Source organism: Blastocystis hominis (assembly GCF_000151665.1).
Source record: "Blastocystis hominis, Singapore isolate B (sub-type 7) whole genome shotgun sequence assembly, scaffold_14".
NCBI lineage: Eukaryota > Bigyra > Opalinata > Blastocystidae > Blastocystis > Blastocystis hominis.
Window position 1 is genome coordinate 359121 of NW_013171821.1, and position 27315 is coordinate 386435.

General features: G+C 50.7%; 12 protein-coding genes; 5 read left to right on the forward strand and 7 right to left on the reverse strand.

The window, feature by feature from the left end:
* Window positions 1-600: 600 nt before the first annotated feature.
* Window positions 601-3126, forward strand: GSBLH_T00001893001 (uncharacterized protein; the record flags this gene model as incomplete). The annotated part of the gene is made up of 6 exons (XM_013040369.1): window positions 601-1217; window positions 1247-1466; window positions 1664-1765; window positions 1795-2241; window positions 2277-2534; window positions 2563-3126. The coding sequence occupies 6 exons, from the start codon at window positions 601-603 to the stop codon at window positions 3124-3126; spliced, it is 2208 nt and encodes a 735-aa protein (XP_012895823.1).
* Window positions 3127-3144: 18 nt separating this feature from the next.
* GSBLH_T00001894001 (uncharacterized protein) lies at window positions 3145-4587 on the forward strand (the record flags this gene model as incomplete). Its single annotated transcript, XM_013040370.1, has 9 exons — window positions 3145-3230; window positions 3265-3402; window positions 3434-3482; window positions 3514-3591; window positions 3623-3682; window positions 3712-3838; window positions 3867-3934; window positions 3965-4273; window positions 4306-4587. The coding sequence occupies 9 exons, from the start codon at window positions 3145-3147 to the stop codon at window positions 4585-4587; spliced, it is 1197 nt and encodes a 398-aa protein (XP_012895824.1).
* Window positions 4588-4793: 206 nt separating this feature from the next.
* Window positions 4794-5838, forward strand: GSBLH_T00006344001 (uncharacterized protein; the record flags this gene model as incomplete). The annotated part of the gene is made up of 5 exons (XM_013040371.1): window positions 4794-5024; window positions 5055-5088; window positions 5141-5348; window positions 5424-5623; window positions 5654-5838. The coding sequence occupies 5 exons, from the start codon at window positions 4794-4796 to the stop codon at window positions 5836-5838; spliced, it is 858 nt and encodes a 285-aa protein (XP_012895825.1).
* Window positions 5839-6761: 923 nt separating this feature from the next.
* Window positions 6762-8163, reverse strand: GSBLH_T00001895001 (uncharacterized protein; the record flags this gene model as incomplete). The annotated part of the gene is made up of 5 exons (XM_013040372.1): window positions 6762-7095; window positions 7126-7511; window positions 7542-7676; window positions 7711-7938; window positions 7978-8163. The coding sequence occupies 5 exons, from the start codon at window positions 8161-8163 to the stop codon at window positions 6762-6764; spliced, it is 1269 nt and encodes a 422-aa protein (XP_012895826.1).
* Window positions 8164-9339: 1176 nt separating this feature from the next.
* On the reverse strand, window positions 9340-10985 carry GSBLH_T00001896001 (uncharacterized protein; the record flags this gene model as incomplete). Its single annotated transcript, XM_013040373.1, has 5 exons — window positions 9340-10262; window positions 10293-10341; window positions 10371-10470; window positions 10506-10758; window positions 10790-10985. 5 exons carry the CDS (start codon window positions 10983-10985, stop codon window positions 9340-9342), a joined length of 1521 nt encoding a protein of 506 aa, XP_012895827.1.
* A 1772-nt stretch (window positions 10986-12757) lies between these two features.
* GSBLH_T00001897001 (uncharacterized protein) lies at window positions 12758-13730 on the reverse strand (the record flags this gene model as incomplete). XM_013040374.1 has 2 exons in its annotated part: window positions 13114-13730; window positions 12758-13084 (listed from the first exon to the last, which is right to left on the reverse strand). Exons 1-2 carry the CDS (start codon window positions 13216-13218, stop codon window positions 12758-12760), a joined length of 432 nt encoding a protein of 143 aa, XP_012895828.1. The 5' UTR covers window positions 13219-13730.
* Window positions 13731-13869: 139 nt separating this feature from the next.
* On the reverse strand, window positions 13870-14459 carry GSBLH_T00001898001 (uncharacterized protein; the record flags this gene model as incomplete). XM_013040375.1 has 1 exon in its annotated part: window positions 13870-14459. One exon carries the CDS (start codon window positions 14457-14459, stop codon window positions 14112-14114), a length of 348 nt encoding a protein of 115 aa, XP_012895829.1. The 3' UTR covers window positions 13870-14111.
* Window positions 14460-14767: 308 nt separating this feature from the next.
* On the forward strand, window positions 14768-15466 carry GSBLH_T00006345001 (uncharacterized protein; the record flags this gene model as incomplete). Its single annotated transcript, XM_013040376.1, has 4 exons — window positions 14768-14874; window positions 14904-15033; window positions 15067-15362; window positions 15400-15466. The coding sequence occupies 4 exons, from the start codon at window positions 14768-14770 to the stop codon at window positions 15464-15466; spliced, it is 600 nt and encodes a 199-aa protein (XP_012895830.1).
* Window positions 15467-16895: 1429 nt separating this feature from the next.
* GSBLH_T00001899001 (uncharacterized protein) lies at window positions 16896-18367 on the reverse strand (the record flags this gene model as incomplete). The annotated part of the gene is made up of 5 exons (XM_013040377.1): window positions 16896-17075; window positions 17106-17280; window positions 17310-17411; window positions 17442-18263; window positions 18297-18367. 5 exons carry the CDS (start codon window positions 18365-18367, stop codon window positions 16896-16898), a joined length of 1350 nt encoding a protein of 449 aa, XP_012895831.1.
* A 301-nt stretch (window positions 18368-18668) lies between these two features.
* On the reverse strand, window positions 18669-18933 carry GSBLH_T00001900001 (uncharacterized protein; the record flags this gene model as incomplete). XM_013040378.1 has 1 exon in its annotated part: window positions 18669-18933. The coding sequence occupies one exon, from the start codon at window positions 18931-18933 to the stop codon at window positions 18709-18711; it is 225 nt and encodes a 74-aa protein (XP_012895832.1). The 3' UTR covers window positions 18669-18708.
* Window positions 18934-19715: 782 nt separating this feature from the next.
* Window positions 19716-21471, forward strand: GSBLH_T00006346001 (uncharacterized protein; the record flags this gene model as incomplete). Its single annotated transcript, XM_013040379.1, has 5 exons — window positions 19716-19793; window positions 19845-19963; window positions 19995-20419; window positions 20449-20603; window positions 20635-21471. 5 exons carry the CDS (start codon window positions 19716-19718, stop codon window positions 21469-21471), a joined length of 1614 nt encoding a protein of 537 aa, XP_012895833.1.
* A 359-nt stretch (window positions 21472-21830) lies between these two features.
* Window positions 21831-22783, reverse strand: GSBLH_T00001901001 (uncharacterized protein; the record flags this gene model as incomplete). XM_013040380.1 has 3 exons in its annotated part: window positions 22638-22783; window positions 22047-22607; window positions 21831-22016 (listed from the first exon to the last, which is right to left on the reverse strand). The coding sequence occupies exons 1-3, from the start codon at window positions 22677-22679 to the stop codon at window positions 21831-21833; spliced, it is 789 nt and encodes a 262-aa protein (XP_012895834.1). The 5' UTR covers window positions 22680-22783.
* Window positions 22784-27315: the final 4532 nt, after the last annotated feature.

A 27315-nucleotide genomic window follows, 5' to 3' on the forward strand; every position in this document is an offset into this window, starting at 1 on the left:
CTATCAAACAAACCGCTTTTTCGGATATGTTCCAATACATAAAGCAGTTCCCTTTGTCGCCCTCTTCGATCCTCAAGAAAACGTATCCCACTGGGAGCCAAACTCTGTTTAGCGATATTCTTACAGAGAGCGTCTATTGTACATCCCCAAACTTTCACGATTTATATATATAGATGTTTTGTACTTCAGTGTCTACGCGACCGAGGGGCAAAAGCAGAATCATGTCGATTCGTATGCGTCCTCCGTCACCAGCTCGATGCAAACCGCTTTCCCCGACCTGTACGCGAAGAAATAATCTCACTCAAGATTATAGAGAGATCGTTGAGGCAGAGAAGAAGAAGAAGGCGACTGTGGAGATTTTGCACTCAGAAAATTCGACGGGGATGATTAGCGGGATCCGACAGCGACTCGAAGAGCAACGAAAGCGTGAATCTCCACAGAAAACGGAGCCATCTGAAGTGGCTTTAGTGAGTAACGATGAATACAATGCCGTGGCTGGTTTGATTTTCGCTCGATTCCTAGAATCTACCGACCGTTTCTTCGTTTCAGGGACTGCACGGCATCGTGCTGCGAGAGTATCAACTGCAAGCGTTGTTTTGGATGGTACAGCGCGAGCAGGGAAAGCACGTGCTCCACGAAGAACGAGACGCCGATGACAATGGAATGTGGGAGAGACACTTCTTTACCGACAAAACAACGTTCTATTTCTGCCCCTTGTTTCGTCTGGCGTCGCTCGAAGACCCTTCGCACTTGTACAAAATGAAGGGAGGCATCATCGCGGACGAAATGGGTCTCGGCAAAACCATCACCATGCTCTCTCTCCTTCTCCTGAATCGCGGAAAGGACCGAGAAACGATCCGTCCTACTACGAAAGAAGTGGAAAAGGACGTTCTCTCGAACCTCGAGATTCCCGTTCGATTCGAAGGCGGCTCGCTCATCGTCTGCCCTCTCTCGCTTCTTTATCTCTGGCAGAATGAAATCGTGAATCATTTGGAGTCCGATGCGCTTCGCTGCTGCGTGATCCACAACGGAACACTGTTCGAATTGTGTGTCGGGCGATATCCCGGGAAGCTGCAAAGCTTTCTGAATTACAACGTGGTTCTCACGACGTACGACACTTGTGCTGCAGCGTTCGCTCGAAATGGGGATTCTTATCTCTATGGCACGCGATGGAAGCGAATTATTTTGGACGAAGGACACATCATAAAGAACGATAAGTAGCATTTTCACTTGGTTTGGATTGCAGAACGCTCGTCCACAAAGCCGTTTTAGCGCTTCGCTCGGAGATTCACTGGGTTCTCTCCGGTACGCCTCTGCAAAACACAGTGGGCGATCTCTATTCGTTGTTCCGCTTTCTGCGCTACGAGCCGTGGTGTTATGTAGGGAAAGCGATGGAAGGTAAGTGTAGAAAAACGTGTGGGACAACATCATCAACAATGGAGAAGAGAAGAAAAAGGTGTTTCAGAGTGGATCGAATCAATCGAATCAATCGAACTCGTCGAATCAATCGAACTCGTTGAATCAATCGAACTCGTTGAATCCATTGAATGGATCGGCAGGGAAGGACGCGAAGAAGGACATTCACATCAACATGGACATCGATTTGAACACCAATCTCAATCGACTGCGGGTTTCGTTTTCGTTGCGTTTCTCATCCTCGTAGTATCCTCTGTCCCTCATCATGCTGCGCCGAACCTACAAGTCGCGCGATCGACAAGGAAACCCCATCGTATCTCTCCCCGAAAAAGACGTCGAGCTCGTTCACGTACTTCCATCGATTCCGTTCCACGCTAGTTGAAATTCTCGCCGAAAGAGCGCCAATTCTACTCGCAATTGCTCCTGAAAACGAGAACCATGTTCAACGAATATCTCGTCCAAGGCAACGCAACGCGTCAATACGCTCGCATTCTTTCATTGCTTCTCTCGCTGCGCCAGGCCTGCGATCACCCGTTTCTTCTCTTATCACGCGCTCGAGGCCTGTTAAAACGCCAAGAAGAAGAAGATTTGGAGCTTGCTCTTACGCAAGACATGATCACAAAGATCTACGAGTCTGCGTTTCGCAAGAAAGACACAGCGGACGCGTACGCTACCTCGGTGATCCGCGAATTGGAGAAAGAAAAGAACATTGGCCAGCAGATTTGCCCGATCTGCTGCGATCCCATCGGCATTCACCCCGTTCTCACGAAATGTTTCCACGTTTTCTGCGAGTCCTGCATCGACCTCATGGCCAAGCAAACCGGCGTACCTCCTTCTTTCATTGCATACTAACGCCCAAGTATCCCATCGCTTGTCCCACGTGTCGCTGTCGCAACACACGTCAAGACCTCGTTCGCACCGATTATCACTTATTCGAATACGCCAAAGTGGACTTCAACGCCGAGCAAATGTGGCATTCCAGCACCAAAATCGATTTCCTTCTCGCCTCGCTTCGCTCCATTTGGGATTCGTTTCGAGCCGATCGCAACGCCGCCTCCCTTCAGTTCGGGAACATTCTCATCTTCAGTCAGTGGGTCGAGATGCTGAACGACATCGGAGTTCGATTTTCGAAGGGGTTGCGAGTAGATCGCGCTGAAACGGGAGGGAATGCGCTTCGTTCAGTTCGACGGATCGCTCAGCAAGCAGGAGCGAGAGCGAATTCTCGAAGAATTCGAACGGGGAAACGCCGTGTTCGAGCAGGAAATGGACGACAGCGAGCTCATGCAGGAGATCAGCGAGGACTGGGAGTCGACGCGGAAACGAGGCGCCTCGACGCCGATTGCCGCCAAAAAACGGCAGAAAGTGGAAACGGACGGTGAGTTTCCACGAATCATGTTGATCTCGCTGCGAGCTGGAGGGGTGGGACTCAATCTGACGTCGGCAAATACGGTGTTTATGTGCGATCCGTGGTGGAATGAAGCAGTGGAAAACCAGGCGATTAATCGCGTGTTTCGGATCGGGCAGAAACGGAAAGTGAAGGTGTTTCGGCTCATTATTGAAGATTCCATCGAGGAAAAAATAATCAAACTGCAGCAGAAGAAAGAACAGCTGATCCAAAGCACGCTCGATTTCCAGAATGCAACGGCTGTGAAGTTGACGGTGGATGAGATTCGTGAATTGTTACAGTATTGCTGTTTGTTTCAGAGATGACACTTTTTTCGTTAGGAGATGAGCGTCTCGCGTGTATATGCAGATGTCATCAGCGACATGCCGGAGGGGTATGCCAATTATGATTCGCTGACGATCTCTTGGCAGTTAGTTTTTTCTGTGTTCCGTTAATGCATACAGATCTCCTGAGAGATATCAGATCATTCGGAAGGTGGGGAGAGGAAAGTACAGCGAGGTTTTCAAAGCTATCGACATGAAGACCGGTGAGCCTGTTAGCATCAAATACCTCAAGCCTGTTCGCAAGAAGAAGATCCGAAGGTAAAGGATCCATGGGTTTTCTCAGATTTAGAGAAGTCAAGATTATGCAGCAGTTGAGTGATGGACCCTACATTATTCCAGTAGGAATGGTAGTCTTTGAGTAACATATAGCTACTGGGCATGGTGATGAATCCCGAGACAAATGCTCCGAGTATTGTTACGAAGTGGGTGGAGACAAAGGATTTCCGCGTATGGCCCTGAGAGATTGCATATTTCATAGGAGTTTTATCCGCAGCTTTCGGATCATGATCTTCGATACTATTTCTACAAAATTCTCGTCGTACGAATCTCGTTTCCTCTCTATCGCAGGGCCTTGACTATGCTCACAGCCATGGCATCATGCACCGCGACATCAAACCGCAGAACGTGTTAATCGACTGCATCACGAAGGAAGTTTACATCATCGACTGGGGCCTCGCCGATTATTACATGCCTCGTCCGTCTCTTCGTTCTCTTTCATCTAGATGAGCGATACAACGTCCGTGTCAGTACACGCCACTACAAAGGACCCGAACTTCTCACCAACGACACAGTTTCCACGTTTCCCCCTTTCAATCGATAGGAATACGACTATTCTCTGGATATCTGGTCTCTGTCGTGCATGCTTCTCGGCATCGTGTTCAACCGCACTCCCTTTTTCCGCGGGAAAGACAACTACGATCAGCTGCGTCGCATCGCGGAAGTGATGGGCAGCGAAGACCTCGATCGGTACATCGCCAAGTACCAGCTTCGCCTCGATCGCGAGACTCTGCAGATCTTGGGTCGCTACGAAAAGCGATCCTGGCGCGAATTTGAGAACGAGACGACGCGGAAATTCATCAGCGAAGAGCTGTACGACTATCTGGACAAGACGCTGGTGTATGATCATGCGGTAGGAAGAAGGGAGAGAAAGGTGAGCGGTAGGAACGGCTGACGGCGAAGGAAGCGATGGCGCATCGGTATTTCGATCCGGTGCGCGAGGAAGTGGAGAAGGAATTGGAGGAACGGAGGAAGCGAGTAGGCGAGGGAAGAAGGAGAGTGAGGGATAGAAGGAAGAGGAGAAAGAGAAGAAGAAAGAGAAGGGGAAGGAGACTGAAGAGGAGGAAGAGGAGGAGGAGGAAGAGGAGGTTAATCGGGTTGATGTGGGAGTTTTCTTGGATGTTTGTTGAAAAAGACCGAAGGATGGGGAGTGTAGAGAGCAATTGAGAGGGTAAAACGTGATGGAATATATAGATAGAGAGTAGTGGATGGTCGATTCTGAGTCCATCTGTAAAGAATCCGTCCTAGTTTGACTGAGGAATGAGCGGAATGGAGTGAACTACCTGTAAACATCACCAGATGATTCAAATAACATTATATCCATCCTTTCCACATTTCTCTTTTTGCCTTATTGTTCATAGTTTGATAGGGTGATGAGTGAAGAACCGGAAGTGGAGCCTACTCCTCAACAAAAGCAAGTTTCAAAGTGGGACAAGCTCAGATCCAATGTCCTCAAGTCGATGCGCATCTCCTATATGAATTGGACCTATTTGCCTCGATGGAATGGAGAACCTGAAACTTGGGATCAGCGCTTATTCCGATACAGTCATTTTCCGATGGCAACTCAAGCATTTGCCTACTTCGCTTATCGTGCTGCCTGCCAAGTAGTTATATGTCTTTTTAGATAGTTGTAGAACTTGTTTGGGAGATTCTTTATTTATTCCACCGGTATTCAGTACTTTCTCCAGGATCTGAATTACACGTATTCTCCTTTGTATAGATACGAGACTCCTACTGTATGATACCCTTTTCCGCTCTCCCCTAGAAACAAATGCTCCTTCAATTAGGAGAAGCAGTCGTTTTGGGCGCTGTTTCCACTCTTATTGCCACCGTTTTCTCTTTACCTCTTATCGTGTAACACTCAGAGAATTCACAAAGTTCCCCATCGCTCCTTCCGCTACTACCTCACTAGCACTTGTACGGTCGCGGTACCGAGTATTATCGGTCTATTCTGGAGTCGTCGTAACCATCTCCTGTTGATCAACTCTTTGTCTTTCATTTAGGGAGGGAAACACGATCTTCTCACAGAATGGAGTCGTTTTAGGCAAAAACAAACGCGCAGGAATCGAAGGAACCTGCTATGTGGCTGGTTCGCGTGCTTTATTGTCTCTGGCTAATGTAACGGTTCCACTTTGGTTGGTTTCGTTGTTTGAAAAGCGAAACATGGTGTTCTTCACTCCATTGAAAGGAATAATCTTCACTGGTACGAATTGGGTCGAAGTATGAAGCGTAGAATTTGCAGTGATTGCTTCTTGTCTGTTAGTGCCTATTGCTATGGGACTTATTAGCCCGATTGGAAAGATTACTATCGATGTGCCTGTGGTGCCTGATGAAAAGGAAGAAGGTTCCGAGCCTAAGACTTCTCCAGAAAAAGTGTTTTATTTTAGAGGTTACTGGCCTGTTTGTGGAGAAACATAGATTAATCACTTGAAAAGTGGTTCTTGATAATTAAGAATCATAAAGTGGGGGATAAAATTCGTTCCCATTATAAATTTATTGTGTTATGCCTATCGTAGAGCTTCCCCTGAAGGAGAGCTTGATTAGTCAAACCCGGAAGTGCAGGCAATGCTTTGCTAGTAAGCCACTACAATGTTTTCTCAACAAATCGAAGACAAACTTTTGTGTAATATGTGATCGTTGTCGGAGTTCGCAGCGGAGGAGGTACCATTGTAGGCGGTGTGTGGGAGGCTTTAATTCTAGTGAACCGGTTTAAAAAGCTGAAAAAGGCGGAGCAAATGGCAAGAAGCCAGGAGGGCAGTTCAACTTCAAATTTTTCCCCGGTAACTACTACCTCTCCTGTCGAAGATGGAAGCCAAACTACTTATGCATCTTATACTAACACTCCGCTTGACTCTACTCCGCATGAAAGTGTTGTTCCATGCTCGAAATGGATTTGTATCAAGCCTTTTATGCAGTTTAGTGGTATGAAGAATGATATTTGTACCGCTCAGTTGATTTATCACCCTATCATGTGTTGTAATTTTGCAAGTCCGCAGTGTGGTAACGATATTCCTAAGAAAGAAGAAGACAAACCTGTAACAAAAGATTAAAATATAGTGGTTTTAAGTCACTTTTATTCTACGTTTTTTTACTATACCCCTTTTTGTTTTCCAAATGAATCCTTTTTTGTATCAGTATTCCTCTTTTCTAAAAGTCACGTTCTTTGTCTATCGAGACCACGCTTTTCTTTTGTTGAAGGCACACTCTTTCTTTTCTTTTTCTTCTTCGGTGCATGTCGCCTTCGTCTTCCATGGAAACCACATACCTCCCAGTGTGGCCACCTTCCCTCCCACACATCTCCCCAATTGCTCCAACAAACACTCCACCATCCGAACGAATTATTAAAAGAGCGATCCAACCGAGGCAGCGTCCACACACACGAACTCCGCGCCCTGCTTCTGCAGCAGCTCCGCCGCGAACTTCGCCGTGTCCTCGCAGCAGCAATACGCGCCCAGCATCTTGGCGACGTCCTCGCTCTGCACCGGCTTTCCATTCTCCTCCACGAACACCACCTTCGACGGGAACGACAGCAGGTTATCTCCAGCGATCGGCACGAACGCCTCGCCATTCACGATCATGCTTCCGCTCACCGGCGCGGCCCCCGCCTTCACCGCTTCGCCCGCGAACACGCGGCTCACTCCGTCCTTCGTCAGCACCGCGTTGCTTCCGCAGAACCTACCCATCGCGCCCTCCTCCTTCTCCTACAGCTTCCCCGCCTTCATCGCCGCGTTCTTCGCCTCTTCCGGGATTCCGCAGATCATCACGGTCTCCCCCGCGGGGTTCTGCACCACCGCGGCGCCCACGACGCTCTGCAGCACGGGGCCCTTCTTCACCTGCTTCGTGGGACCCTTGCCAGGCTCCGTTTCGGGGATCTCCACCTCGAACGTGCCGCGCGCAGCGTCCATCTGCTTGGCCGCAGCCTTGGCCACCTCGGCGACAATCCGGTCGATCGGCGTGTTGCCCGTCGCGATCACCGTCAGAGACTTCGAGTGAGGATCCGTCCCGATCGCCGTGAAACTCTCCGGCATGCCGCGAGCGACGATCACGCTGAGAGGGTGCGGCGTCATGGGGTCGCGCAGAGGCATGCGGTGCTATCGTGAAGAGAGAAAGATGCTCATTACGAAGAGGTTCTTTAGAGCCATAGCGGTAACGGCGTCGTTGGTCACAGAACGGATACGGAGCTCCGCGCAACGACCCGAGCAGACGGCAGCATCTTCCACGTAGAGATTGGGGACCTGGGACAGAAAATCTTTAACCTGTGAGTCAGCGAAAGACGCATGGAGGGCATACAGAGTCACTGATATCTTCAAAATCGCCAGATTTCACAGCCACTTCAGAGGAGGGCAAATAGTGACGAGTGCAAGTTGTGTTGCCATCACGATCCACCTCTCCGTGACTGTCTCTCTCCAGAATATCGATGGAAGGGTTTCTGTAAGCATTTCCCCAAACAGTGAAATACTCGTTCGCCAGTGCCCAATTAAGGGAATAGTCTCTTCCGGCCTTTGTCCGTGGGAATTCCTATTTATTAGCCTCCTATGACTCGCCAAAACCACTTACCAGGAGATCCTCGTTGTTGAAGGGCTCGAATTGGAAAAGATCCTTCGTCTTCATATTGCTAATATGTTCGTAGACATCTTGGGAAGGAGAAGCTTCTGTAGAGAAAACTCGCAAACCCACACGAGGGCAAACAACATATTTTGCATAATGCACCAAGTTCGTTAGACCTCTAAATCTAGCTTGCATTTTCTAGAGGATTGAAGGTAACACTAAAAAGCAAGCGTTTCTACCTTGAATGTCAAAAATCCGGGCTATTTTCGACTGTTCGCACGTTTCATCCAATTTCGCATTGATTCCGTAAACAAACACAGCACAACTTAATTGGCGTTATCTTCAATCATAATTTGAACATCTTCAAGAAAATCGGAAGCATTCGCCAGTTTCAAACGGAGGAAGAACACTGAATCCGTTTCACCAACGAAGTAAAGCGTGATCACCGACTTATCGTCCTTCTTCAGCGTCATCTTCTTGATGTTCAGTCCATCCAGGTTATATTTCACCACGGAGTGGCCACTATCTTCCTGGAAATACACAAGAACCCTGCTTCCGAATATCATCACATGGAAAACCTTCTCTCCACCATCATTCTCTTCAGCTTGCCCTTCTCGATTCATATCGTCTGATGTTTCCAGCTTTTCCACATCGTACACCAGTCCTCCCGCGTTAGCGAACACATCCGCCTCGAAGCGCTGTCCCTTCTTCATGTCGTTCGCCAGCGCGATAAGCGACCGATCGCGGAACTTCCGGTCGAACAGAACGTCCTCCTCCTCCTCGCTCTCCACAGTAAACACATCTTTCTCTACATCATTCTTGACATCCTCCTCCTCCGCGGCCACTATCGTCCATTCTCTCCCTTTCGCCTCACCTCGCTTCGCCAACTCGCTTCCACGCTCCTTCGTCCACGACCACGCCTTCGACAGCAAGCTCTGCCCCGTTTCCCCCAGTTTCCCCAATCCCGCCTGCGCGGTTTCCTGCACCTTCCGAAGCGACGTTTCCCGCGGCAACTCCCCGTTCCGGATGGACTCCTGCACCTTCTGGAAGGCGAGAACGGCGCGGCCGGCGACGGACTGCGCGGTGGACGCGACGTTTTCGCGGACTCGCTGCACGGTGTGCTGCAGCCGGAACGCCGAGCAGACCGCGCAGCTGCGCTCGCTGTGGTCCACCAGCCACTCCATGCGGTCCTTCGCGCGCAGAAACTCGTGGATCGCCGCGAACCCGCCGTCCACCACCGCCACGCGGCAAACCGCGCTTCGCGCCAACACGCTTCGCTCGACGCCTCCATCGAATCCTACGCCAGACAGTCCTGCAGAAACTCCCGGTCGGAGGCGAGATCCGCGGGGAGCCCGCTGACGACGACGGCGATCACGCTCTGGGTGAGGCGGGAAGAGCGAAGCTACGGTGGGTTTCAGCGCGCGCAGGCAGCCCACCACGCCCTCCACCAGCACGGGCGAGCGCCACGCGGGGCCCTCTGCGGCCAGTCCGGAGGGCAGAACGCCCTGGCCCTCCGCGGAGCGGCGAAGGTCGAGGAAGAAAAAGTCGCGGGCGCGAGACGGGCGGTCGAGCGACGAAACGGCCTCGCGAGCGTCGATGCGAAGACAGTCGCACGCGGACAAGTCTGCGCGTTATAGGAGAGAGAGAGAGCGAGGCACCTGCGATCGCCGACATTGACGGACACGGCAGATGCGGCAAATCGCGGGAAAGCACGCGATACACGCCCGTCCATTGCAGCATCACGTGCTCCAGACGGCCTTCGTTCCCTTCCAGAGGGAGCTGCCATTCCCGCGGGAGCAGCATGTGCTGCGTGAACGCGTCGTACCGCCGCCGCCAAATCGCGGAGTCGCCCGGGAGCTGGTCGGGCAGAAGCCCCGACGCGCATTGCGCGCCGACGCAGCGGAGACTTTGGATGACCGAAATCGGGGCTATTTTGTGCAGGATCGTCGCAGACTCGACCAGCTGCGCGAGCTGCGCGAGCTGTGCGAGCTCCGAAGGCTGCGTGAGCTTCGAGAGCTCCGAAGGCTGGGAGGATTGGGAGGATTGGGAGGCGTCGAGTCGCCAGGGCAGATCGGCGATGAATTCCTCGAGCGCCTCGGCAGTGTTCAGCGCGAGCAACGCGGACGCGAAGTGGCGGAACAGGGCGAGAAGGAGAAACAGGGGAAACGTGGAGTCGCCGAGAATGAGCATCTGGTCGAGGCAGCGCAGGGAGAGCGCGGGGGACCAGCAAACTTCCTCGCGAAGCAGCTCGGGGTTGAGGAAGGCGCCGAGGAGCCAGGCGGTGGGGATCCAGCCTTCAGTCAAAGGAAGATCAAAACCCGAACCCTCGATCGCGATGGGCACGTCGAAGGGGTCCGAGAGCCCGGCAGAGGTCTGATCGAAACCCGATCTCTGTGGAGTACCGTGATGAAATCGTCGCCTTTTTCGATGTCGTAGGAACGCGGATACCACCAGCAATCGTCGATTTTTTCGAAATGGACGAACAAATCCGGGCAGAAAAATCTACGCCAAATCCCGCGGTTCCCCCCAAATCGGACCTGGTGAGCAGTCGAAGCATCACGTGGATGCGCAGCGCGCCTTGATGTCTCGCCGTCGAAACGACCGGCAAGAAAGCAGGCAGTCCATCATTCGCCGCGTCCCCTTTCCAATACACGCGGTCTTTATACGCATCGACTGGCTCCTTGAATTCGGCTTGCGGCTCGCTGGCGAACATTCGCAGAACGCAGAGCAGCGCTTCGGTTCGCTCCAGCGCGAGCTGCGTGAGGAGAAGCAGCGCCAGATCGCTGAGTACTGCACGGTGAGCCTCCAAACCGAGCGATACAGGGGCGATAGCGCGAGCCGGTGAGGACCAAAACGCCCTCGACGATCCACAGCACGTCCACGATGATCTGCGAGCGTCGCGTTTCTACGATCGCAAAACTCCTTCGGGACGCACCGTCCTGCGAGAAATGAGAATAGATCGCGTTGCAATAGTCTTCCAGAAGCGAAGAATTCAGCGCGTCCACGCTCCACTGCATCGACTGCAGCCGCGACACGCTTTCTCGCTCCACCTACCGTCCATCAAAACCCGATCACTCACGCCCAGCAACGCCAAATACACTTTCTTTTGGTATTCGCGCGGAATGGACGGCAGCGGGTCGTACGACAGAAGCCGCCGAATCAGCTGGCGGTCTACCCTTCAAACGGGGAAACCGGGGAAACCTGGGTGGGCCTGGCTGATCTGCTGGGAGAGAAGGAACTGCCGCGTGTTGAAATCGTCGGGGATTTCTTCGGAGAAACGGCTGAGCGAAGTGGGGGTCGGGAACAGATCTTCCAGCGTTACCACTTGCGAATTCGGAAGAGAACCGGACCCTCCCGCGGGAATGGACGGCTCTGGAGAGGGGGTTTCGTTGAGGGGCTGGGATTGTGTTTCTGCTAGCGTCTGTTCTGATTGATCGGGTTTTTCTGCTTCTGCTTCTGCTTCTGCTTCTGCTTCTGCTTCTGCTTCTGGTTGATCGGGTTTTTCTGCTTCTGCTTCTGCTTCTGCTTCTGCTTCTGCTTCTGCTTCTGCTTGATCGGGGTTTTCTGCTTCTGCTTCTGCTTCTGCTTCTGCTTCTGGTTGATCGGGTTTTTCTGCTTCTGCTTCTGCTTGATCGGGGTTTTCTGCTTCTGCTTCTGCTTCTGCTTCTGCTTCTGGTTGATCGGGTTTTTCTGCTTCTGCTTCTGCTTCTGCTTCTGCTTCTGCTTCTGGTTGATCGGGTTTTTCTGCTTCTGCTTCTGCTTCTGCTTGCTCTGGTTGATCGGGTTTTTCTGTTTGTTCCACATTCAATTGGCCTGTGGATTCTGGCTCCTCCTTCGATTCATGGATTTCTGATTCTTCTTGAGCAGGACTTTCCGTCTCCTTGTCGGCCTCCACTTTGATTTCTTTCTCCTGTTCCTCCGGATCGCTCTCTTCTTTCTCTTTCTCTTTCTCTTTTGGGCTTTCTTCGTTTTCAAAATTTTCTTTCTCGTCACTCTGCATTTCTTCCTGCTTTGCTTCGACTGATTCGACTGCTTCTTCGAAAGGTCTCGCTTCAGTCTCTATCCTCTTTTCGTCCCCTTTGCTCTCCTCTTCCGTCTCCTGATTTTCTTTCTTTGGGGATTCTTCTTCCACAGATTCAACTTTCGCTTTTGAATTCTTTAGCTCTTGAAGCATGGCTGACATCGACATTGTGCTTGTAGGTTGCTCGTCGCTTGCAGAATCCAATGATAGCTCTCTGCCCAACTTTAATTCTAATCCCGAATCATCGACAGATTCGTCATCTGACTCGATATCAATACTTTGTAAGATCCGCTTGAGATCCTCTAGAACGTTAAACAGTACGCTTTCGCACACCTTCTTCTTCAAAAGTGGCAATGTCGTTATCCTTATCAGGAATCACGTTATTGAATGTTTCATCTTTTGAATTACCGACTATTTCATACTCATCGGAAAAGTCTTCTAAGCTGTATCTTGTGAAGGATCTTTAATTAACTGTCATGTATAAGGATATTTCTTTCTCCATACCCATCATTTCTTTGTCCATACCAAAAGAAGTAGGTGCTGCTGGAACGTCTTCGTCTTTGGAGCGACTGAATGGGATATGGATCACTCTTGCAGGCTCATCTACCAAAATCAAAAATGATCGATCCGTACCAAAATCCCAGAAATCGTCTTCTTCCATATATTCCGGACTATCTTTTTCCATCGGGATGTAAATTTAACAACAAAGTCAAAAGTCCAACAAATTATATAGTATTCGCTTATCAAAAACAAACAACACTAAAAAAACTAATTACCTTCCTCTTCTTCTTCTTCTTCTGGAGTGGAAGAAGACTCATTTTCCTGAACATCGATCCTTTTCTTCAATGTGTTAAAGATCGACTCTTGCGACCTCGGTTCTTGCAACACCTTCTGAATAAACAGAAGGGACTCAACTTGTTGTTCCGGAGTCAGCACATTCACAATCCCCTTCAGCTGCTCCTTCATGCTATTCATGCTATTCTCCATTCGCTTCTGCACTTCATCGATGATGTCCATCGCCATTCCCACGTTCTCCTGCTGCTGCACCGTCCCCTGCCGGCTGCACAGAATCGCGTGCTTCTGCTCGCGCGTGAGCTACGCTGGCAGAGAGAGCGTTCGCCTACATGCAGCACGTTGGAGATGAGATTCCAGATGCCTCCGCCGTAGCGAACTTCGTTGAGCTTCTCGTCGAAGAACTCGTCGCTCTGCTGCAGCGCCCACATGCACATCTTGGAGACCTAGAGAGCGTGAGTTTGTCGTTGCGACATCGCGATTTCCGCCAGGCAATGCGGGTCCTCGATGCGTTCAACACCTTCCAAGATCGAGACTCCGCAGTCTCACCCCTCAAAAGGGTAGTATGGTGTGTGTAGAGTTTGTTGATGTGGCAGCTCTGTTGCGAGGACAGACAGAACTCGACTGCCTCGGTGACAGCTGCGAAGGGAGGAAGGGAAACACACAAAACACAAACGAACAAAGCAGAGAGAAAGAGAAAAGAGAGAATCAATGAAACGAAATGAGTGGAAAAGTGGAAACGAAATGGAGAAACAAGCCAATTCAAAACTCATCTATTCATTCATTCATTCAATCACAAATCTCTTGATGATCGTTCTCTGCAATTCCCTTCATTCCCTTCATTCAATTCAATTCAAAACCCGATCAAAAATCATTCAATTCAATCAATTCATTCAATTCATTCAATCGATGATTCTGTCTTACCTGCGTTGGGAGAATCAGCGATTTCAGCTGATCCAAATGAAACTCCGCCATCATCAAACGCTTCTGCCCAAACGACACCCAATCCGCCACGAACTGCCTTATTTCCTGCTGGATCCCCGCGGCATCTCCGCTCTCGTACTTCGCGCGGAGCCTCTCCAGCCCTTCCACCCGCTGCTTTCGACGCGTCTCATCGTCCGTTTCGTCCTTCAGCTGCACGCGGAGCCGCGCGTTCTCTTCGCTGAGGTATTTGATCTCTTCCTCCAGCGCCTCCTTCTTCTCCTTCTTCCGCTTGCGGCAATTCTTCGCGATTTCGCGGTTTTTCTCCAAGCGGCGCTGGCGCTTCTCCTCCGTCTCCGAGCGCTTGACGGGAAGGGTCGGGACGCAAGGACCCGATGGAAGGAGACGTTTACGCGTGGTCGCTCCTAAAATCAATCGATGGAAGCAGAAGAAAACGGGAAGATATGGATGAAGTTGTGGTGGTGGTTGATGATGATTGCGCAAATAAGGAAGAACTGGGAGGAGGCATCGATGAGTATTTTACAGAGAAGGGCTGAGAGGGAAGCTGCCTGTTTTCCAAAACATCAGTAGAGGAGGGTAGAGCAGCGTTGAATTGGATTTGGTTCGTTTCCGTATAATCATCTACCGTATCGCACGATGACTCCGGAAGCTGCAGAGAAAAGTTAGACAACATGCCATCATCATATGGATTAGTAGCATCCCATCCCAAAAAATCGTTGCCATAACGGTCTACCATCAGAAGCAATTCAAAATGCTACCATCCATTTCTAATTGAGGGGCGGAACTCATCGGATTAGGAGAGAATGGAACGAGGTCCGTCGCCATAAGCAGCCATGAACTTGCCTCTACCATTTGCAAAAGTGACCAGCTAGTACCTCGTTCCCTTAGTGGTTCGGTCATTGGGTTTGATTTCCCTGCAACATAGGTCAGGACAGAATCCAAATGACCTTTGTTGTATTCGTCCATAAAATTCTAGAGATTTTCAAATAACCGCGATTATACAAACAATAATCATCTCAATTTTTATTTTGAATCACATTAGTTATGGAAAATACGGAAGATCAAGCTCCTGTTGTCGTACGTCCTATGATTGTGTGTAAACTCAAGGACCAATCTCCCAACACTGTAACTGTTTCTGAGGAAATATCACCGTTTGTGTTTTGGCTAAGATTTAACTTAGAATGGCTACTAAAAACGAGAAGAGCGGCAAGTCTGCGGAAGAGCCCGCTCAACAGCCGAATCCGGAAGCTCCTGCTCCTGTATCGGAAGCTCCAAAGGCGGAAGAGCCGAAACAAGATGATAATAAGCAAGTTGTTTAGGTCACCTGCTTTATTTATCCTTAGAATGCTGTTGCAGCACCTGCGGATCCTCAGACTCGAAAATCTGATAAGGAAGCCGTTGCTGAAAACGCCAATACTAATGTGTCAAATGAGTCCACTCCGAAAGAAGTGGTCAAGACTGAGGAACATGAGAACCCGCAGCCTGTAAACGGTGCTGAGAATGATGAAAAACCAAAAGAGGGTGGAGATCAGAATTCCGAGCAAACAGAGACAAAGAACCCTGAAGGAGAGCCGGGTTCTGAGAAGAAGGAGATTCCCGCAAAGAAGACGGGGAAGAACGGAGGCAGGGGCCGAGGTAAGTACCACAAGAAACGTGGTGGAAAAGCGGAAGCAAAGAGTGGAAACGCAGAACCCAATGCCGATGCAAACGCAAAACCGAACGCAGAGGCAAATGCAGAGGTGAATGCAGAACCGAACGCAAAACCGAACACAAAACCGAACGCGACGGAACCAAAAGAAGGAAAGACCGAGCCAGCCACCAAAAAGCCGAAAAAAGAACCGAAAAAAGCCAAAAAAGAGCCGAAGCCCTCCCAGCCCGCAGCGTAGTCCTGTTCTGCTTCCTTGATCGCTAGGGAGACCGAACCTGCAGCGCCAGCTTCGCAGTGGTCGCACGACCTGCACGGCCAGGAAGGCCAGCACGCCGATTTCGCGTCCTTCGAGCCAGCCAGACGCAAGCCTCACACCGTCCGACGCAAGCAGCAGCCCTCCAATGAGGCTCAGCAGCCCTCTGGTGAGCCTCAACAACCCTCTAATGAGGCTCAACAACCCTCCATTGAGGCTCAACAACCCTCTGGTGAGCCTCAACAACCCTCTGGTGAGCCTGGGAAGGCTGCGAAGACCGAGAAGACCGCGAAGGCTGGGAATGAGTCGAAGCCCTCGCGCTCGAAGCGCCAGCAGCCCTCCTCGAAGCCTTCCTCGCAACCCTCCGGTGAGCCTGCCGCGGCCGCGCAGCCGGCAGCAGAGAACGAGGCGCCGAGCGGCCGCCAGGCGTCGGGTGGACGCTTCCCTCGCCGGTTCTCGCACCCGTCCTATTTCTCGTCGGTGACGCAGCAAGTGATGCCCGGCTATGACCCCAAGCTGCGCAGCGCCGAGCCTGCGCGGGAACTGCTTAAGCTCCGCGAGCCGAAGGAGAAGGGACGGCTGCGATCGAAGGCGAGAGAGTCGAGAGACGCGGAGAAGGAGCCCCGAGGGAACCGAGAGAGCAGAGAGACGAAGAGCTTTGCGGGGCAGGGAGGCCAGCAGAACGGCAGGAATGCGAAGGAAGCGGCGGAGACGCCGAGTGTGCCGATCACGAAGCCGCAGGAGACGGGTCCGATGATGAACGCGCCGCGGTTCCAGCCGAGTTATCAGCCGAGCTACCAGCCAAGCTATCCGCCGAGCTACCCGCCGAGCTATCCGTCCATGGCGATGCAGATGGGCGGAGCGATGGGCCCCGCGATCGGCGGAGTGATGGGGCAGCCGATGGGCGGAATCATCGGGTCGCAGATGGGCCCGCAGTTGAATCAGCCGATCGGTCCGCAGATGGGCGGAATGATGGGACAGCCCTTGGGACAGCCCTTGGGACAGCAGTTCTACCAGGGCGTCAATCCGTCGTTCTATCAGAATGTGCCGTCCTCGATGTATCAAACCTCTTAAGGAAGTATGACGATGTTTTGGTCTGAACTTCGTACTGTATTCTACTTTTTCTCTGTTTTTTGACACATACTCCATTCCTGTCTCATTCTCACTCTCTATTGCTTACTTCATCATACCTCCACCCTATTCTTCTTCCACTTCAATCTATTTACACTTTCAAACAAACCCTCAATTCTCAATTCTCTTTTCTCTCTGCTTCACCACAACCACTTCATCCCCTTCCCCTTCTCTTTCTGTTTCCAACAAACAATCCATGCCTCTTCCTCCTTCTCCTTCTCTCGATCGTCTCCTCTTCGCAGCGGCTTCGTCTCTCTTCGCAGCTGCGGCAGCGTCACATTCACGATTTCCTCCAGCTTCGCGATCTCCGACCGTTTCAGCTACGCTCAACCGCCTTCTCTCTCTCCTACCGGCGTGCAATCCTTCAATCCAATCGTCTCCAGCATGTGTTTAATCGACGGGGAGATCCGACTCCACATGGACACAACGAATTCATCGCCTCCCGACAACTCTTTAAAGTACAACTTCTTAAACACGTCGTTCAGATACGCGTCGTCGCTCATTTTCGCCAGCGTCTTCTTTATTCTACCTCCCAGTTCCACGTTTCCACCTACTTCTTCTCCCGCGACACCACTATCCGGCCTCCATTCGCCACCGACAACGCCCCAATCCCCGCGGTTATTCCCAGACTCCACGCGCCCGCCAGTCCGGTCGCTCTACCCCTCACTCCTCACCCAGATTCCGACGCGACCGCGGCGGCAGCGGCGAGTCCCAAGCAAGTGGATCCGATCGAAGAGACCCATTTCTGCGTGTTCATTTTGGACTGCGTGGCTTTGAGCGTTGAAATCACGCGGGAATGCAGCAATAAAAGATGCGTGGCGTCGCTCAGCTGCGAGATCATGTTGTCTAATCGCACTAACGGTGCGTTCAGCACCATTTCTAAAACTTGTCTGCGCACGTGCTGCAAATCGTCGAGCGGAATGCACGGACTCGTCGGCTCGTTCATTTCTTTATCGTGCGGAACGCACATCGTGAAGATCTCCGGCATGTCTTTCCGCGGGATTACCTTCGCCAAATTCCACGCCAGCGCGCCGTACGCGCGGCCGAAGTCGTGAACCTTCGAGAACTGATCGACCTTGTTTAGAATGATGCGGAGCTTCGCGTCCTGCCCCTGCAGCGCCTGCGTTAACGCTTGAAGCGTCTCGCCGGTCGTTCCCGGCTTGTCCGGGTCGAAAAAGAACAAAATCACGTCGGCTTTGTCGGCGAACCACTTCGTCACGCTCATGAAATCGTAGCCACGGTCGTGCGAGGAGTTCTTGGTGAGGCCCAGAGAAGGATTGTCGATCATTCCGGGGCTGTCCACTAAAATGATGTCTTTTGTTCGAATGTCGTTGCGCACTTTCATCGATAAGTGGCTCAGGAAGGACAGCCCGAAGTGCTGGAGGCCGCCAAAGCCGAAATCGGGGTCGTCGACGAGCGTGCGACCGTCTTTCGTCGACGTTTCGTCGCCTGGGACGATTACTGTGAAACTGTCATCGGTGGGAGCCACTCCGGTGTGCTGGACTTCTCTGGATCGTGAAGGGAGGAGAGAAAAGTGCTACGCTCCTGTGATATAGTTGATAAATGTTGACTTTCCGCTCGAATGGTTTCCGAGCAAGAAAACTACGGGCATTGCTGGAAATTGCTGTCTAACTCTGCGCGTTGAAACGAAAAAACAAACAGATACTTCTCAAGAGGACCGTTAACACGTTCATTAATAGGAAGCAGTGTCTATATATTGCTTGCAATTCGTCAGACCCCACAGTATCATAAATCGTCTGAATGCGATCACGAAGCTTCGCGCTCGATACTGCCAGTTTTCGCCCCGAACTAGGTAAGCCGGTGCTCATAAAACGTCGCATACTCGTCTTCGAAGCATATAGTCCTGCCCTCAACATAACAGCGTGTGACAAACTTTTAATTGAACAAACAGCTTCCAAACGATTCAAATAAAAGTCACAAATAAACAACCGACTAAAGCATACGTTCAATAATCTTGTTAATGTCATCTCCCTGATCTCCTGCATCAATATGGTTCTTGTGCAGAATTCCCACTTCCACCTTCGTGAACGCACGGCCCAACTCAAACGGAGTTAAAAACTCCATGACCGCATCGAACTCAGGACCTAAGGTCACAATCTCGTTCTCCATATCAGCAATGCAAATAATGTTTTTATCTCCCAAATGGTCCTCAACCATCACGTTATCCGAAACAGGAACGCGCTTTCCTTCGATCTACCCATCAGCATCTGCATCATGCTCTAAGCCTACCATCGTGTGCGCGTGCTTCGTAAGCAGCTCGTTTACGGTTTTACGGTTCGGAACGCCCCAAGCAAGGAACGGCTTCACTAAAATCAGCTTGCGAAGCAGCTCGGGGGTGCGACGAGCAAAGACGAGGGAGTAAAGCTTCGTTAGATGCAGATCGCTCAGAATCGCCTTCGTCTTTCTCGAAGCATCCGTACTCGAACCAATTCGGACAATGGCAATCAGACCTTCGTTTGTGTCCACTTTAATGAAGTTCTGCTTCAGACGCTTGGCTTGGCGGTTGAAACGCTTCCGATCGTTGCGCTGCTTGATGTTCAACTTTACAAGCTTTTCGGGAGTGAGGAACTGGGTCTTTTTGCGGAGCTCCTTTCGCTGCTCCTGAAAATGTCAAGTTCCCAAAACCAGCCCTACTCTTTTTTGTCTCCTTTTGTAACCCTCTCTTTCAGTTAATTTCTTGTTTCTATCTCTACGCACGCTCAGTGCCACCTCATCCACGCTACACCCTTAAAACCACTATAAACAAATACGCATTTTCCTTCAGATCTGGCACATTCAGATTTTCCTCTCCAATAAGAGACATTTCCTTGTTCAAGTAGAATCGTCTGACGTTTCTGGAGAATGAAACCACTCATTGGTTTTCCAAAAATCGAGTTGATTTTTTGAGTTCCATTCATACAGCTTAGCAATTCAAGTGGTTTTAATTTCAACCTGCATAAATGGAACAACAGTTGATGACACTCAGTAGTAGCGACCTGAGTGAGTCCGATTCCTCTCCAGAGCAGCCAAAGAAGCCCGTAATCTATTTACCAACCGTAACTTGGTTTTTTTGAGATTGTTACAAGTAGGATTCTGGGAAAGTCAGCATGGATGTTTTGCGACGTGCTCTGGATGGTATTAACACTGTAAAGGAGTCCCTGAAAAAAAGAAAAAAGCGTTATGATCAAAAGAAGCGAGAATTGGAGAGGTGTTTCATTCAAGTTTGGTTGCACGTTTAGACGAGCGTTGGAAATAGCAGACCGTGAAAGGCAATTAGAATCCAGAGATTCGGAAAACGAAAGCAGCACAGTCCGCAAACTGCGTGAAGAAAATCACCAGCTGCGCCAGCAAATCAGCGATCTCAACCTCCAGCTGGAGCTCCAAAGCCGCTCTTCCTCCCACGAATTCTCCACAGAGCGCGAAAGCTACCGCCGCCGCGCATTAGAGCTCACCAAGCGAGAACAAGCCATCCTGGAGCGCGAGCGCGAAACGGACGAACTGCACAGCGAGGCGCTTCGCTTAAACCAAGAAGCGAAAGAGAAGAGCAACGAGGCGGATCGTCTGCTGTACGCGAAGCGGAAATACGTGGACGATTTGGAAAACGCGCGGAAACAAGTGGCTTCGCGCGAAGCGGAGCTGAACGACCTGGAACGAATCAAAGACGGTGCGAATTCGATTCGAATGTGACGGTAGAAGCGATCGAAAAGCGAAGAGAGCAGGTGCGATTGCTCGAAGAAGAGCTCGCGAAGCACAGCGAGGCGTTGGAAGCGCGGATTCGCGAGGCGGACAAACGCGACCGCGAGTTTTTGGAGCGTCAGGAAGAATTCGAGCGCGAAATCGCGGAGAAAGTAGCGAAAACCGACTCGCCACGAATTGTAGGAAGCGAAACTGAGCGATCATCAGAGCGAAATCGCGGGAGCGTTGTCGAATTTGAACGAAACGCAGCAGTTGTACACGAGTATGGATAAGTTCGTGAAGGAGAAGCGGAAGGAGCTGCTCGAGAAGGAGGCGGCGTTGAAAAAGCAGGAGGAAAGCTGCGCGCTGCGCGAGCGGCAAGTCGCAGACGTGAATTCGCGGTTGGCGCAGGAGCACGCGGAGCGATTAGATCTGGAAACGCAGTTTGCAGCGCTGAAAGAGAAGGACGAAGCGAATTTGAAGCGAATTGAAGAGTTGCAGAGCGAACTTGCCGAGGCTCGGAACGAAAGCCAGCGGCTGAGTCGCGAGTTTATGCGGTTTAAAGACATTAGCGACACGGCAGAGAAGCGAATCAGTCTTTACGAGCGAGAGACGGAAGGTCTCAAGCAATCGCTCGCGTCTCAGAGTTTGTTTGTTTCAGAACTTCAAAAGCAAATCGCAGAGCTGAAGGAAATCAACTTCCTCGCGGTGAACGATCGTTCGCGCGCGCAGCTGGCGATTAGCGAAGTCACGAGCAACGTCTCGCGCCTTTTGCAGGCCATCAATCAAAAATCGCCGCGACTTCCGCTGCCTTCGCAGAGCGGAATCTCGATGGTGAATGAATCGGTGTTGAATGAGCAGGGAGAGGTTCCGCAGCAGGCGGCCACCGCGAAGGAACCGTATCAGAGAGAGTTGTTTCCTGCCGAACCGACGGCGGAGGAGCGAGAGATGGAAGCCAATGCAGAGACGGCGTTGGATCCGAATTTTTCTGTACATAACGCGGATGCGAATAGTCAGTTGAGTGTGGATGTTGGTCTTTGAAGTGTTTGTTTGAAACGGGAGTGAGATTCGGAATTATAGTGAGTGGATCTGCGAGCGAATAGACTTGGTATGGCTGTTAATCATTGTGTATATGGGGAGGAAATAAATAATTAAGCCTATCGTTCATTCTTCTACCTATAATTCAAGAGTAAATCACCTAGAGATTCTCTCTGTCGCTTCTTCATTCCTTCACCCGACCCACTATTCTATCATTCACTCAGTGATTGATCCATTCCACTCTCTCTCTCTTTCTCAATTTCTCCCCATGTATTTACAACAATAATCACCATATTGATTCTACTCTTTATTCCAACAAACACATTCATTCATTCATTCATTCATTCATGAACTCTCTCTCTCTAATTCTCCTTTCTCAGCACGATATTATCAATCAATCGCGTCGTTCCGATCCACGCGGCCACCGACACGAACACTCCATCTCCCATCCCTTCCTCCTCGATCTTTCCGCTCAATTCCTCCGCCGTCACCGCGTTCGCCACGCTCAGATAATCCAGCTTGAACCGCGGTTCCTCTCCCAATCGCTTCTACCCCTCACTCCCCGCGGTTATCCCTACAATCGCGGCGGCACGCAGCGTTTCCACGTCGCGTTCTCCCTTTTCGAACGCTGTGCGGAACGCACAGAGCGACTGGTAGAGCGCGGGCGCGGCGGCGCGTTCCTCTGCGCTGAGATACGCGTTTCGCGAGGAGAGAGCGAGTCCGTCGCTGGCGCGGACGATGGGACAGACCGTGATGTGCACGGGGATGTTCAGGTCGCGGACGAATTGCTGCACCATAATGGCTTGCAGGCCGTCCTTCTGGCCGAAGTAGGCGTTCGTGGGCTGCACGATGTTGAACAATTTGGTTACCACGGTCGCGACTCCGCGGAAGAAACCAGGACGGGCCGCTCCTTCGCTGATGCTGTCGCTTCCTTCGATCGTGACGTAGGTAAGGTACTTGGGGACCTTAGGGTACATCATTTCGTCAGAAGGAGCGAACACCGCATCGCAACCAACACTCTGAACGAGCTTGCAGTCATTTTCAAGAGTGCGGGGGTAGGCAGCGAAATCTTCGTGAGGAGCAAATTGCTTTGGATTCACAAAGATACTGGCCATCACAAAGTCATTGTTCTGACGAGCCTACACCTTAGGTGGAGTCCGAATGGCTACAATCTTGAGTAAACTCAAGTGACCATCGTGGAGAGCTCCCATGGTGGGGACAAACCCAATCTTAGGAAAGCGATGGTTCTTCTCAAAAAATTCAGTAACAATCTTTTCTCTATACTCTCGGACAGCCTCCACACTTCGGAAACTAGATATAAGAGCAGGATCGCCATCCTTCTACATTGGCAAACTCATATTCCAGTAGTTAGTAATAATAGGAAAGAAAAACTTTGATTTCTCTTTTTCTTGTCCTAAACGAAACCCTACGCATTTGCTTTTGCAAACAAACAGAAACACACGTCAATTTACAATTTCATCGATTTGAATACGTTTATCCTTATTCCAAGGATGGGACAACACGGAGTTGGATAAGGCCACAGAAACCTCCGAAATAATTTCTTTCTCGTCACCCTCCGATTTTTTGATCTCTTTTCTATACGATCCTTTGCCTGGTATAATTCTGAGATTCCCTTGGTCGGGATTGTAGGGCTCGGGTTGTTCTACGCTCACAATCCAAGAAACAAACATACGTTTAGGATTTAGCCACTGCAACATAATGTGCAGGTTTCTCGAGAGTTCATTTACGCTAAGTTGCTTATTCAGCTTCGTATATAGGTCCACGTTCTTTTTTAAAGACTCGATCTCTTCATAGAGCACGACATCTACATGATATCAAGGAATGGCCGCTACCGAAAGTTTGCTCAAAGCAGTCGCCCGGTTTCTTCATAATCGATAATAAAAACTCCAAATACAGATAGACTGCCTCGATTTCCTCGGAATTCAAGTAGTTTTCAAAGTTTGGATCGACGATATCGAATAATTCGATCGGGTTTTGAATGCACTGATCGCACTGGCACGTGTAATAGGCCATTTGATAGTGGAAGCGTGCTGAGGAGTGTGAGATATCGTTCGGGTTGCGTTCGACTTGGAAGCAAAAGCAAGGCGTTTCATTGTGTGGTTTGGGCACAGAATCGTTGGAATTCGATTTGGAAGAGTCGATCGATTTGTCCTTTGATTCTGGCGAGGCATCCGCCTTTTCGGTCGAAGGATCGCCCGAAGATTCATTCAATTGTTTAGATGGTTCAATCGATGATTCATTTGATGGTTTCGATGATTCATTCAGCGATTCATTCAATTGTTTCGATTTTCCATTTAATGATTCATTCAATGATTCATTCAATTGTTTCGATTTTCCATTTAATGATTCATTCAACGATTTCCTCAATGATTCATTCATCGATTTTGATGATTCATTCAACGATTCATTCAACGATTTCGATTTTCCAATTAATGATTCATTCAACGATTCATTCAATGATTCATTCAACGATTTCGATTTTCCAATTAATGATTCATTCAACGATTCATTCAATGATTCATTCAACGATTTCGATTTTCCATTTAATGATTCGCTCAACGATTTCCTCAACGATTCATTTATCGATTTCGCTTTTTCGCCCGCTCGTTTCGTTGACTCACTCGATTTCTCGCTCCATCGTCTCACCGGTTCGCTCAACCGTTTCCTCAGCTTCTCGCTCGCCTTCTCCTCTCCGCTCGTCAGCAAGCTCGATTCGCTCTTTCGGCCCCCTTTTCCCCTTCCTTTTCCTCCCTCTTCGCTCCTGCTCTCTCTCCTCCTTGCCTTCCCGATCGATTTCCTCGATCGATTCAGCCGCTCTCTCGCTTCCTCCACTTCCGTCGTCTCCTTCAGCGCCACTTTCGCCGTTTCTCCGCAGCGCAGCATCCACTCCACGTCGAACTCTCCGGTCGACTGCACCGACGATCGCTGCGACTGCACGAAGCTGTTTCGCCGCGAGTTCGCCACGCTGGACCCCGCAGACTCGCTCCAGACCTCGCTGTCGAGGTCGAACTCGCTGGCTTCGCGAAGCTGATTGGCGAGTTTTCGACTGAACGGGATGGAGAGAAGGTTCCAAATGGCGCGGAGCGTCGCGTGGTGGCGCGAAGAAGCGATGGCGACGGAGGAATGGAAGCCCATCGAGTTGAGCTGGAGGCAGATTCGGTAGATGAGGCGCCGAACGCAGCGATCTTTCTCGAATTGCGTGGTGTAGATGTCGAGAAGTTCGAAAAGAACGCGGAGAAGCGAATGGATCGAGCTCGAAACGGCTTCCACGGACCCTACAATTGAAAAAAAGAGAGAAAAAACGACAGACGGTGAGCGAAGAAAAGACGAGAAAGAGAATAAAGGAAAGCAACGCGGGCTCAAACATCGAGAACTCGATCAACTGAATCGCGTGCGGCAACGTGAGCAAAGTTTTGAGGTTCGGATCCGATTCGTTCTTCGCCAACAACCGATAAAACGAATCTAACAAATCGATTCGTTTCGACAACTCGCTCTCCGAAACACACCGTAAAAAAAAACTCAGAAAAGTGGAATCTCGAAGAACCGCCAAAAGCGAAACTATTTCTCAGCCGTTTCCACGGTTTCCACAGTTTGTCACGATGCGTTCCAACAGTCGAAACAGGAGTAACATGGAGTGAAACTCTCGCCGCGGGAGGGAAACCAGGCCGCAGAGCAGCTCGACCCACTGCTGCAATTGCGCGATGTCCGTTACGTCTGTGTGAAAATGCGCAATTACACCGTACAAAGCTTGTCGAAGAGGAGGAACAGCTGCAGAAAGCTGTTCATCGCGGGGAAATCGAAGTCTTTCGTAAAAAGCGATTTCGTGAAATAGGGGAGAAAACCGCGGGGAAGCGACTGCCAGGTGGGTCCATTCAGAAAGACAAAGAAATAATATTTCTGTTTTCGGTTCTTTCCGCCGCGACGGAGGAAGGATTCCATCAAAACGCAGAGCCAATCAAAATAGCTTTTCATTTGCCCCGGATTTTTGGAATTCCACAAATAGTCTCCAATTTTACAGATTTGGTTCCAGAGCGTCGGCGTGAGAAGCCGTCGACCCAAATCCTTTTTGGAGCCCTGATCGTAATAAAGATAGAACCGGTTTTTCAGAATGAATGTCATGATGTCCAACAAGTGCAGAGAGATGATCGGGTCTTCGTAAAACTGTACGAAAAGCGTCAAGCAGCGTCGCAGCAGCTTCTCATTCAAAAAATACACACGAAACAAATCTCATGATGAACACTTCGCACTCCCTACCATTCAATAAAAACAACGACAGCGTTGACACTGTCACCGTCAACTCCGATTTCCCCATTTCCACCATTTCCACCATCACCTCCGATTTCCCCGTTTCCACCATCAGCGCGTCCATACACGCGTGGAGTTTCGAGATATACCCCACATACCGCGGGGATTGCAGAGATGGCGGGAACTCGCGGATTTGATGCGCCAAAATCCGCCGCGTCGAATTCATTTCCGGCCGCAGTTCGCAGTGGAAGAAAAACTGCTCGATAACCGCGGAAACGCCCTTCACCGCCCCCAAAAAATCGTCCAGAAAATCGCCAGAACGCAGCGTGCACCGGCTCTCGCCAATCACCAGCATCTGCGAAAAAGCCTCGATAAACCGCGGGTTGTGCTTCCCCTCCGCCAGCAGAATCGGAGAAAACCGCGGGGCGGAGAGGGAGAGCGGGAGAGAGAAGTCGGCCAGAACCGCGGTGAGGATTAAAAAGATGGAAACCGCGAGATCCGGCGTGCAAAACGGCTCGCCGAGACACAAACACAATCTCTCGAGGCGAAACTCCCGCACGAAACTCTGCCGAAACCCGCGGGACTGGGCGCACTGCGCGAAACTGTCGAAGAGCAGGCCGAAGTAGCAGGGCGGGACGCGGTCCCACAGCGCCAGCAGCAATTGACAAAAATCGGGACTATTTTTGGAGTCGAAGAAGTGGGCTGGGGGTGAGAAAAGCGCAAATTTCCCACGGGAGCGGGCGAGTTCGCGCGCGAAACGAAGCAGAAGGGGGAAGAACTTCTCGGGGAGGCGGAAGGGGCGGCGGACGGGGATGGAGGGGGGCTGGAGAAACGTGGAAACGCGCTGGAAGAGGCGGAGAGCGGCGTCGAAGAGGGGGGAGGGGAGAGAAAACGCGGCTTGATTGACTAGGAGAGAGGAGAGAGCGGGGCGTACAGCGGCGGAGGAGAGAGAGCGCGAGGAGGAGGAGCTGGTGGAGGAAAGAGAGCGCGGCGTGGAGCGTGGAGGGAGGGAGGAAGGGGAGGGAAGCGTCGGGGAAGCGGAGAAAAGCGAGGAGGAGGAAGGAGAGCGCGCGGAGAAAGCGGGTCTGGAGGAGAGGGTCGGCGGAGGGGAGGAGGGAGAGAGAGAGCGTGGAGAGCGTGGTGAAGGAGGGCAGGAGAGAAGCGTCGTGGAAGTCGAAATAGAGGAAGGCTTGGTAGGCGAGCGATGGAGACTTGGTGAGAAAGACTCTGGATAATTAGGGGGAGGGAGGAGAGGAGTACAGGTAAGTAACGATTTCGAAAAGGTTTTTTGTTGTCATGGAGGCCTGAGGAATAAAATATAAAAAGAGGAAATGGATGTACATCGACGAGGAGCGTAAAGGTTTTGGTTTCTGCGTCGAACTCCATGTCACTGTAGAGATTCGCATCTTGCACGAGCACTTTGCCTTTCATTGTAGCAATCTCCTACATTTACAATCCAGAGCTTGAAAATACGGAAATCACTTCATCCACATCAATTTCAGTAGACTCCTCTCCCAAATCAACAGAAAACACTGTTGTATTGTTGAGCTTCACTTTCACGACATAATTTCTATCCCGAAG